At 32.9% G+C, this 12,921-nt stretch overlaps 1 protein-coding gene across 1 annotated transcript in view; it reads right to left on the minus strand.

The window, feature by feature from the left end:
- Positions 1-12,921, minus strand: part of LOC140446083 (ATP-binding cassette subfamily G member 4-like) — a 125,825-nt gene that overhangs the window by 47,894 nt on the left and 65,010 nt on the right. Inside the window, exon 3 of the mRNA XM_072538609.1 lies at positions 3,414-3,603. Within this exon, the coding sequence (XP_072394710.1) occupies positions 3,414-3,603 (190 nt within the window). The remainder of the gene's footprint in view (positions 1-3,413; positions 3,604-12,921) is intronic.

Consider the following 12,921-nt stretch of genomic DNA (forward strand, 5'->3'; position numbering starts at 1 on the left):
TTCAATATTTGCGGATCCACTTCTACAACGAGACGACGAAGTGGGATTCGGAACAGCTATTTAAGGCGTGTGAGTAGCGGAATTAGACAGTCTTGTAGCTAGCGCTCTAGGCTCCCTGACTCGCCGGTGTAGTGAACCTGCGAGCCAACCCGGACAGAGAGATTTCCGTACTGAGGATCGTACTCTGTCATTAACCAAGCGGAACCCATCGGTATTGTGTATTGAACATTACCGTGGGTCTGCACAGCGGAATATTTTATTTGCGAGTGCGTTCGGAGCTTCCGCTGAATTGAAGCGGAAGCGAGCATAAGTCTGCATATGATCGACTTCGCCCATTTCATTTCTTTATTAGTAATAATTAATTTCTTTTCTTTTATAGACGTTCGCCGGGGAGTTCATTCATCGCGGGACCCAGACGGAGACGTAGAATTCACTTCATTTTTATTTATTGTATATACGGCGTAGAATTCATTTTATTTTATTTATTGTATATATGCTAAATTAATAGATTTATTTTTTATTTCAACCTGTGTTTTACTGAGTCTGTCGCCCCGAAAGAGCTACCCATCGCAACCCATGTAGAAAACGAAGAACAAATTCGCGCTAAAAGAAGAATTCATGGCTATGATTTATTGGGTGCAACTTACCATCAGTAAAAACAGCATATAAAACCATCTATATATAAATAATACCAAACTTAAGCAAGTTGATAAAATCGTTTATCTTGGACAGCAACTAAATTGTAACGCAGAAAGTCACGGCGAAATTAGATCTAGGATAGAGCAGGCTAGAGCGGCTTTTAGAAGGATGTCCAAGGTGTTATGTAACGGAGACCTAAAACTGGCATTGAGGGTCCGCCTACTTCGCTGCTACGTGTTCTCGGTCTTACTTTATGGTGTCGAGTCCTGGACTGTGAATAAAATCGATCTAAATCGCCTCAAGGCTTTCGAAATGTCGAAATTCGAAACTCCACAATACTAGAACGTCTCAGCAAGACTACTAAGATCATTAAAAGCATCAAGCAGAGAAAACTGGAGTATTTCGGACATGTAATGAGAGGTCCCAAATATAGGTTGCTACAAAATATCATGCAAGGAAAAATAGCAGGCAAACGAAATCCAGGACGAAGAAGAACCTCATGGTTGAAGTACTTGCGAGATTGGTATGGTGTTGATACAGGCATGCTATTTAGGGTGGCAGTGAATACAATTAAGATAGCTATGATAGTAACCAACGTTCTGAAAGGACATGGTACATGAATAAGAAGAAGAACTTACCATCCAGCTTATGGAGTGGCAACCTATGTTTGAAACAACATAGAAAATGCACACATTTGTTCTACATCAGACGTAAATAACATTCATATGGTTACTATACAAATTAGCGAAATGACTTTCAGCAATATTTTTAAATCCCCGGCAGTCCTGTAGCCTCCGCATGTTATTCACGCCCACCCACACCCCTTAGTTAATGCTGGAGACTTCAACAGTCATCACGAACTCTGAAACTATAGGCACAATGATCAAAACGGCGAGGCTCAGATAAACTGGAGCGAAAAGGCATTTGTTTAGTCCTTGACGATAAAGTTCGGGGAACTTTTCGATCTGCAGCCTGGAGGCGAGAATACAACCCAGACCTATGTTTTGTTTCCACAAATGAAAACAATCAATCACTGACAAGTTCACGTACAGTACTTTTAGATTTTCCACAAAGCCAACATAGACCAGTTATAATAGAAGTTGGCATCAAAATACCATTAATATTATCTTTTCCTCGACCTAGGTGGAACTTTCAAAAAGCAGACTAGGCGGCTTTTACTAAAAGATTGGACAAATATTTGGGATGGATACCCCCAACACGTGCAATCTACATGATATTTGTTGGCACGGTTATCTCTACAGCGAATAAAACTACACCCAGAGGATATCGTAAAGAGTACGTCCCAGGATGAGATGAAAAATGTGAGAAGTGGTATCAAGAATACAACGACAGGCAAGACCGAGGAATTGCGGACAAACTACTGCACAGTTTGGATGCAGCCAGGCGGCAAAAATGGATGGAAACTGGGACAAAATTAGACTTTAGTAAATCAAGCAGAAAAGCATGGTCTTTACTTAGAAAACTTGGTAGTAGCAGATTCCCAACTAGAGACAAAGTACCAACAGCTCCCAACAGAGTAGCCTCCCACATTGTAGCAATTACGAAGTGAAGCATATTATAGTCTCCCCCGTGGTTGCTCCTGCCTTTGACTTTCATATGTGCTTTTATACTTATCCTATCACAAGTACTAGTACACAAATATATTCCAAGTTACATAATTAAAGTGAGTTTTTTTCTCCTAGTTTTTTTTTTTAAATTATTACATATATAAATCAATGTTTTTATATAAAAATGTGGATTAGAAAGAATAGCTTGGTTTGCAATTTGGCTCGTAAGAATTGTGGAATATGAAGAACTACGAAGAAAATAGTATTCTGATAAAGAAGAAGATTTGTTAATAAGTAAAAAAAAATTTTTAACGTTAAAACCCCCCGAGTAATGACTTTTGGTTGGTTTCAAATAAAAATAACATCAAACTCTAGGAGACGAGGTCTACACTGGGCTCCAGATAGCTCTAGGATCATCGCCGTCATAATATTCGTGTTCAGAGACCTCAAAAACCTAAAGAATGACTTTCGACTCATTTCAAATAATCCAGGAGACGAGATCTACCTTGCGAAAGGACCAGCTCGAGGACCATCGTTGTTATCATAATCGTGTTCAACAATCTCAGAAACCCCCGAGTAACTAAATTAAACCCATTCTTGTAGATATTTTCTAAGTTGCAATTTTTTTATTTTCTATGCACTTTGAAAATGCATTTTTCTTATGCACAAAATGAAATATTTATTAAACGACCATGACCCCCATTTTATTTACAAACATTTGGTAAGTATAGTTTTTTTAATGCTTCAAAATCACATTAGGAAATAGCATCACATCTCAAAACTGTATATTTCTTTTATACTCGCATTTTCAACCTAAAAATATAATTTAACAACTGTATCAATTAAATCATAATTAAGTTTAGGGGTTCGTTTCCTCGCCTAATTATAACGAAGCGACAAAAATACGCACTTCTACCAAATGCATTACAAGGAAAATTGAAAAATTGAGATATTCTGGCCTTAAAAGCACGTCCTGGATAAGAATAATAAGAAAGAGGGTTAGCTTCACTACAAAAGTATCGCTCAGAAAAGCTGTAAGATGTAATGTAAAATTTAAATAGAATTTATGATATTATTCAATTTCCGATAGGAGAAATTTCAAGAAGACAAGAAATATTTTTACATAATAATAACTTTGACATAATTTTATTTAGCAAATTATTCGGATTATATTATGATTTTCCTAAATTGAAATAATAAACATACCCTATTTTTCTTTTCTTTCCTTGTATATTTAGATGACATCTTAAGACTGGCTGCTATTGTCATTGACTCAGATACTGTAAGTAAAGGTTGGAGATCATCGTCTTGCATTATATAACAAGATTTTCTTTGGAATGCTAGTTCGTTTCTTGGTTTATCGTTTACTAATTTTTCACCTAAAACGCCCTTGGATCTGAAATTAAACAGTTTTATTTTAGATATTACATGAACCACATATCAAAGAACATAATATTAACAGAAAAATTTTTTGAAACTATTTTCTCATAATCTCTCCCTATATATATATATATATATATATATATATATATATATATATATACATTTACATTTACATATACGAGGAGGTAACATGCAAACAGCCTTAAGTCACCCATAAATCAAAATTAAGTTTGGTAAAACATGATATTTCATCAATTTCACAAAAAATAATATTTCCAATAGTAACACCATATTAAAAACCACCTTTACATGCAAAACAACTTATTTCCACTGCACTGATCCATGCAAACAGGCTTATTTCCAATCAACCAATAGAAGCGCTACAACTACTACTAAGCTGATCCAGAGTCTTGAAAATTTGAGGTTATGTAAGGGTTTTGTATTATAAGTTTTTGTGAATACTCTTTAGATTGTCAACGTATTGAGAAACAATTAGTAATTACGTTATTATTTAAAGGAGAATGGAGGGTGCAGATAGAAGTGTAAGTTTTGGTGAACGAAATAAACTAGACAGAGAAGAGTTACAGGAAAAAAAAGGTAAAGTTAACAAATTATGTATGTAACTCCTAAAAGAGCCCTAGTTTTTGTACCGTGTAAACACAACAATAAAAGTTTCACGTGCGTAAAAATAAGGCATATTTACATCAAAGCTTTCAAAGAGTTTTATAAAGTTCCAGACAAGAAAAGACAAGACAATATAATTGCCAGTCTGATTCATACAACACAAATCAAAAGACATAGACCTAGGCCGGTAAACAAAAACAAAAAAAAAACCTGGACCTGAGCAAATGTACTACATACAGTAATTCTTTACAACTGTCTCTGGTGCTAAAACTTCTATACGTTTAAAATTTGTTCGCACTGTTTTTGGTGTTGAAATAACTAGAATAAAAAAAAATAGCCAAAAAAGTACATTTTGGTTTTGCTGTTGAAGAGAAAAGAAGAGGTGACACTACAAAAAATAAGAACTATCTGAAAAAGGAAAATATTAGAGAGTACATAAAAAGCTCAGAGGAACTGAATCACACATTAAAGCAGAAGGTAGTCCAAAAGATTGTATCTGAGTAGTGAGTTAAGTATTATGTAACAATAAAACACTGAAAACTTTGTTTTCAAACTTCCACAAAATTTATTTTAAATTCTTATCACTACAGCTGTTTCGGCTGATTGCCTTTCTCAAGTGATCTGTTTTTAATATGGGTATACACTTTATAGTCTCTAATGAAATACGTTGAGGAGGGGAGAACTGTTTGTCTCAAGCTGGTCATTCAGAATTATATCTGTGTTTTTTAATTTGTTGATTTCCCTAGATTCCAACAAAGATAGCTTAAGGCCTTTATTTTGAATGTGGAGAATTTTAAATTCGTCATTAAAAGAATGATTATGATCTAGAAGGTGAAGTTTCTGTGGGAGGGATACTAGGAAAAAGAACTTTTATTCTAGTAAAAAACCTTTTAGACCAAAATACTACAAATCCAATCATTACATCTGCAATGTTACATCTTCTTGAAGTTTGCATAAACCAGGACTACTTTGAATTTAATAATGAATTATATACAAATAACAGTGCAGGACTTATAATGGGCAATCCTCTAAGCCCATTGCTATCAGATATTTTTATGGATCATCTAGAGACAAAGATTTTAAAACATCCCATATTTAAACAGTTTTTATATTGGTGGAGATACGTAGACGATGTACTGGTATGTTTCACAGGAACTAACAGGCAACTCGACCAATTTTTATCGTATATTAATTCTCTTCATAGTCATATTGAATTTACAATAGAAACAGAACAAAATCAATCCATAAATTTTTTAGATTTAAAAATTACCAGACTTAAAAACAAACATGACTTCTCCATGTTTCATAAACCTACCCATACTGACACGACTATTCACAATTCATCATCCCATCCCACACAACATAAACTGGCAGCCTATCATAGTATGTTACATAGATTAACAGCAATTCCTATGTCAAAATACAATTTTGAGACAGAATTAAATATCATTAAGCAAATAGCAGTAAACAATGGATACAACGAACAAACAATTAATAAAATGTTAAATCAAAAACTACACAAGAAAGCCCTGAACTTAGTATTTCCACCACCAGAGAAAAAACCCAGTACCTTCTGCTCGATTACATATACAGGCAAAATATCAACAAAAATAGCCAAACACATAAAAAAGAAAGGAATAACACCAGCTTTCAGAACAAATAACAACCTAGGCAAATATATTAAAAACAACAAGAGCCAACATAAAAACACTTACACAGTGGTGTGTACAAACTTAAATGTGGCGACTGTCCAAAAACTTACATTGGTCAAACAGGTAGAAATTTTAATAAACGAATAGCAGAACATAAAAGGGCTTTTAATAATAGAAAAACAGATTCTACATACGCACTTCACCTTCTAGATCATAATCATTCTTTTAATGACGAATTTAAAATTCTCCACATTCAAAATAAAGGCCTTAAGCTATCTTTGTTAGAATCTATGGAAATCAACAAATTAAAAAACACAGATATAATTCTGAATGACCAGCTTGAGACAAACAGTTCTCCCCTCCTCAACGTATTTCATTAGAGACTATAAAGTGTAAACCCAGATCAAAAACAGATCACTTGAGAAAGGCAATCAGCCGAAACAGCTGTAGTGATAAGAATTTAAAATAAATTTTGTGGAAGTTTGAAAACAAAGTTTTCAGTGTTTTATTGTTACATAAAATGAATTTCCATCAAGTAACGGTCGAATCCATCAATTAGTTAAGTATTAGTAAATTAAGTAAAATGTATAATGATCAGAGTAAAGAGGAGCTAAAAGTGAAATTTAGCATGTTTAGGAGGATTTTTATAAACGAGTTTGATATAGGTTTTAAGTCACCTGCCCCCGGTACTTGCAGTACGTGCTGCCTTCTCAAAGAACAAATTAAAAGTGCATCAGGAGAGTCTGCTGAAAAGGCGCAGATAATGATTGAAAATTGGGTTCATTCAAGAAGAGGCGTTTTATGTGTACATGAAAATGGATGATCCTTATTCTGTTAGCCTTTGCTTTGATCTTCAACAAATTCCCCCCCCTACCAAAAAGTCCAATTATTCAAGAAGCTTATTACGCGAGCCTAGTTGGGTTTTATAACTTTTGTATTACTGATCTAAAAACTAAAAACCCCATCTTCTATACTTGAAAAGAGGAGCAAGCAAAAAAAAGCAGTGTGGAAATATCATCGGTTCTCTTTAACTATTTGACACAAGCTGATTTTCAAGGCTGTTCTATACTAAGGTTGTTTAGCGATGGCTGAGAACACTGATTTATTTTTTGAAAAAACACAGAAAACATTAATCCAAAATATTTTAGCACTCTGGTACGCGAAAGGGGCGCAAGTATCAGCCAAATGCTCTTCATGAGAGAGTCGTGGGTAATAGAACTCCAACATAGTTCTCTAACCGATTCAAATTCAGGCTAGCGTTAAGGGCTTTATTCCTATTATCCTTTTGTGACTTATCCGCTTTTGGTTTTGTTAGTTTTTTTTGTTGGATTGCACTGGTTTTTGTTAGTATTTCTTGATTTTTTTTTGTAACCGAAGCCGTTTTTTATATAAGTTTTTTTGTATGATGTCCTAAAAATACAATCTTAATTAATGGAGCCTACACAGTTTTCATTGCGCTTGCCTGTGTGGATAGAGCTACGAACTATCCTCTGATTTTAATTTATACTTTCTCTGCGGGGTAGATTTTATTTTAATCCAGTATTTTATCCACTGTTTCAGACGTTTGTGCTTCTATCGATGAAAGGCATTATATCTCATTATCTTTCACAATATGGGACTTAGGTAGTTCTCCAATTTCACAAATTTTGTTCTGACTTTTTGAGTCATCATATCTGTCACCCTAAATTGTTGTAGTTCTCTAAATAGGAATCATTCGGTAACATATTTTGGTACGTTGACTGTTTCTCTTAGGCTGCTGTTATGAGCCTCTTGTAGCCTCTTCCTTTGTTTTGTTACAGATTTGTCCCCATGCGAGATATGCATATGTTAGTATCGGTAATATCTTCTTCTTCTTCCTATGCCGTCCCCATTAACGGAGGTTGGCGACCACATTTTTAAAAGCTTCTCTGTCTTTTGCAACGTGGAATAATTCGTCTACAGTCATGTTTGTCCAGTCTCGAATATTTCGCAGCCATGACTTCCTCTTTCTACCTATTCCCTTTTTGCCATCGACTCTACCCTGCATGATGACCTGCAGAAGACTATATTTATTATTTCTTAGTATGTGTCCAAGGTATGCAGTCTTGCGTATTTTTATCGTTCTCAACAATTTTTTGTCTCGACCTATCCTTCTCAGCACTTCCTCATTGGTGAATCGGTAATATGATGATGTTTATGTTTGCTTTTTGTACTGTGGTGTGCTTTTTGGATATTAATCCTTTATCCATTATTACTTTCACGTATTTTGCCTCGTTTTTTCATTCGATGGAATTGTTTTGAACTGTCAATTGTTCCTCTGGTTGTTGGTGTCTAAATTTAAAGAGCACCGCTTGCGTCTTTTCAGAGTTTATAACATTTTTCAACTATATACTCCATTCTTCGATATTTTTCACCGCTATTTGTAGGTTAGTTACTGCTATATCTACATTTCTATGTTTAGCCGCTATTGATGTATCGTCAGTATACAGACTGAGTAAAGTTATTGGTATTCTCGGAATATCGGCGGTATATGTAGTGGTGACAGGACCGCTCCCTGTAGAACTACAGCCTCCGGGATTCCAAGGTCGGACAGGACTTGTCCTATCCGAACTCTGAAGCTTCGGTTGCCAAATACGAAGAGATTAGTCTTGTCATTGCTCTACTGTATCCATATCCTCTCATGCTTTGAAGAGAGAAGAAGCTTTGCTTACGTCCAGGAAGGCTGCTACTGTGTATTGTTTGTTGTTAAATCCAGCTGCTATGTACTGTTAGCCTGACTACTTTTAGCTCACTAAAGTGTTCTGATCGAAATCCATTGTGGTATTATTCCTAGCCTGTCAATTTCTGCTTGGAGTCTGCTGCGTGTTGCGAAACGTGTTGTCCTTTCCTAGTTTTGATATCATCATGACATGGGCCTCCTTTCATCTTTTTGGGAAGAGCATATATCTTAGCATCACATTGATTATGTTTGTTAGAAATACTATGGCTCTCGCCGGTAAGTATTCAAGAGCCCCATTTGTGATCTGGTCTGGTGCAGGTCCTTTCCTTGGTAAACTATTTTTGATTAGTTCGTTCATCTCCTCTGTTGATATTGGAGGGATGATTTCGTTAGGTTCCTTTTTCTTTTCTCGTTGTTCTTTGAGTTTTTCTATGAAGTCTATATCTTCATCTGGGTATATTCCAAAGCAAGGTAAGCAAAATGGTTATTACAACACTTGCAACAAATAAATATTCTTAGAGCTTCCGAAAACTGGACTCACAGTAACTGACATAATTAATCACACATTTTCTGACTGAACACTGCTCATAACAATATATGGCGTAGTTTCTTCACATAAACAATAGATATTTTTTGAATTTGTTATTGAAAATATTTACATATTTAGCCTATGTACGATATAATTTAAAACAGCCTTTAGTATACAATGAATTTGTTATTATATTCTCCTAACATTAGCACTTATTTACTCAATATCATATTTTTGGATCTAGTTGTTTGCAAAGTAATTTAAAAACCTGATATTTTTCAGGCAAGTATTTTTCAAATATCTCTTTATCTTGAATACTTTGTGTATACTTAAGTAATTTTTGTTTTTGTCTTGTATATAGCTTCTTGTAATCTCGATGATGAATAATTCATTAATGACGCCAATAACCTTACAGATGCAACTTTATATGGTCTCTTTTAAAGTAATTATTTTTATTATTTCTACAAAATTAGATGCCAAAGCCATTTACGAGCTATGACAAGGTTAATAAACGATAAGGAATAAGATTTCTTTGTATAAAATGACGTCTTGTTTTCACGGCTCAAATTTGGTTAAAATTGTTTTTAATCTTTTTAAAGATTGTATCGAGAATTTACCTACAGTATAATTATTTAATTAGACATATATGTAAATAAACTACGTATTGTAGTGTATAGAGATATAATTACATTACAATTAAAAAGTAAGCTTTATCCCTTTTATGACTAACAGTGTTAGTCAGTTAATGTTCTTGATATTTTTTTATATTTGTAGTAAAAATGTTCTTGATATTTTATTGGCACATGAAGCTAGTTATTTAGTTTAAAATTTGTCTAGATCTTTTAGATTCGGATTTCTCTGAATCAATTCGTTAGTCACTTTTGGATGCTTTTGTTGGTGCTTGTTTAAATGATAAATAAATGTCATTAAAATGATGTGTTGAACCTGTATCAAAATAAACAAAAAATAAATACGTCTTTTCTTTTCCACGTTTCTTTTTGGGCACCTTTTTCAATGCACCATAAATATTTTTTATTAATATAATTAAAAATATATCATTATCTTTGGACAGAGATCATTTTGTGTAGTTAACATCAAATCATCAAGGTAAACAGGTAATGTTAAAGTTAAAAAAACAACAAATCTGTAATCTCATTCTAACGTATTTTTAAATACACAGACATAATCAGGAAATGATTAAACAATAAATAAATTAAGGTGATTTCTGTGTTCTTTCTAAATTGGTGTGATTTTAGTCATTAGTTAATTACTAAAAACTTTTTGAATAGTTATTAAATTAGTAATATTTTAAAAATTAAAAAAATACAAATGAAAACAACCAGAAAACGATCGAATAACGGTAGTTAGGAAGAATAATTAAAAACACTATGCATTGTTAATGAGTAATAAAATCAGTAATCGATTATATTGTAACAAAAACCCAACAAGATGTAAGAGTTCAGAGAAGCGCAACATGCGGTAGCGATCACTATTTATTACGTTCAAAAATACACTTCCCAATCCGAGGACAACAGAGAGAAACACATATAGACATAAACAAGACAGAAAAGATACAGGAACGAAGTTACAACATCAGAAGCTTAGATGAAGAAAGTACCCAAGACTTATTCAAAAATAGATTGGATGAGAAGCTACAAATTCCCGCCCCTAAGGATATCGACCAGCTATATGAACATATAGACTAGGCGGGATCTGTAGAAATTCAGACCATAATGGACATTTTCCATACGAAGCTATTTTATTGCTGAAATCCCTTCAGGATGTCCCCAATATCGATAATCACGATATGCGCCAGTTGCAAACCCTGTGCTAAATTTTTTATTTAACAAAATCTGAAAACAATTGAAAATTTCTCATTTTTTTGCTCCTATTTTCGTTTATAATTCGAAAAATATTGATCCTAGAGAAAAAATTATGAGAAGATAAAAGTTTCGTTATTCAATTTTACACAATATTTCGTTAGCTAGAAATTTAAAATTTAATGTTTATTGTTGAAAAAATAGCAATAATTGGAAAAAAAAGTACAAAAAAATTAATTAAAAAAAGTTAATCCTTTAAATGTTTTCGACTTTCTAAACTTGACTTACAAGCTCCATATTTCGCCTAGAAAAACTTTTTAATATGTTTAAAACGTGTGCTAAATTTTGTTAAGATCGGTCGGATAGGTTTTGCATAATAATTGTGCAATCCAACCCACTGGAAAAAATCGCAAATTTTCAAATTTATAGTAGGCCCTAAATAAGACCCTCAGATAGTTGCAATTTTTTTTACATATAAAAGAAGGCTCAAACTTTGAAACGCTTTTTGTAAAATTCAAATCGGTTCAGTAAGAGAGTATAGAAAATTTTTTTAAATTTTAAACATTTTTTAGGCTTATAAACAAATTGAATAACTTTACGAGCTTTAAACATATCAATTTTAAAATTTATTCACTTAAAGAACATTAAAAGACGCTTCTTTAAAAAAAAAAACGATACATTCGGCTTACCGGTTGCCGAGATATTGAAGGTCAAGGTCAGACCTGAAGATTCTTGTCCTTCCAAAAAAAGAAAAAGATTTTAAAAAAAAATTGAAGATTGAGTCAAAATAATGTTTATTTATGAAAAATTTTTTTTTCGTTCGTCTTTGTTTTAACAATTTAAATTATTTATTAACAATTTATAAATACATATTTGTTTACTAAAAGTAACAATTTACTTCAATTTATAAATTGCAAGCTCAAAAAAAAATGCATGAAAAAAAAATGCAATTACTTGTTTAACATACAATTGTTTATTGCAAATTTCCCAATTTTGCGATTAAAAATGGTATTTAAAAATATGATATTTGAAATCCTTGTCGTCCGAGACATCGACTCAAAAAAGTTAACAAGAAGCCGAGGTAATGCAATTTTTAGCTCGCGCTATGATTTTGAACTCGCCGATCCATATTTTCGAGTGAATGTCCCCCACCACCACCACTCATGCATTCCGAGCAACATTTTATGCGAAAACGGTTTTTTATTTGTCTTTTTTATGGATTTTGCCATAAAGCGCATTACGTAAAACTTTTCATTTAAAAAGTACTTGACAAGACGAGGGTATTTGTTCAAAAACGAGCCCTCTATCACTTATGGTTACACGGCAAATTTATGCCAACTTTGACATTTAATATCTCGGCAACCAGTAAGCCGAATGTATCTTTTTTTTTTAAAGAAGCGTCTTTTAATGTTCTTTAAGTGTATAAATTTTGAAATTGATATGTTTAAAGTTCGTAAAGTTATTTAATTTGTTTATAAGCCTAAAAATGCTTAAAACTTTAAAAAAATTTTAAAACTTTAAAAAAATTTCTAGGCTCTCCTAGTGAACCGACTTAAATTAAATTTTACAAAAAGCGTTTGAAAGTTTGCGCCTTCTTTTATGTGTAAAAAAATTTGCAACTATCTGAGGGCCTACTATAAATTTGAAAATTTGCGATTTTTTTACAGTAGGCTGGGTTGCAAAATTATTATGCAAAACCTATCCGACCGATCTTAACATGATTTAGCACACGTTTTAAACACATTAAAAGGTTTTTCTAGGCGCAATATGCAGCTTGTATGTTAAGTTTAGAAAGTCGAAAACATTTAAAGGATTAACTTCATTTTTTGTATTTTTTTTTCAATTATTGCTATTTTTCCAACAATAAACATTAAATTTTCAATTTCTAGCTAACGAAATATTGTGTAAAATTTAATAACGAAACTTTTAACTTGTTATAATTTTTTCTCTAGGATCAACAGTTTCCGAATTATAAACGAAAATAGGAGCAAAAAAATGAGAAATTTTC

The sequence above is a fragment of the Diabrotica undecimpunctata genome, chromosome 7 (genome assembly GCF_040954645.1).
Source record: "Diabrotica undecimpunctata isolate CICGRU chromosome 7, icDiaUnde3, whole genome shotgun sequence".
In the NCBI taxonomy this organism is placed as follows: Eukaryota; Metazoa; Arthropoda; class Insecta; order Coleoptera; family Chrysomelidae; genus Diabrotica; species Diabrotica undecimpunctata.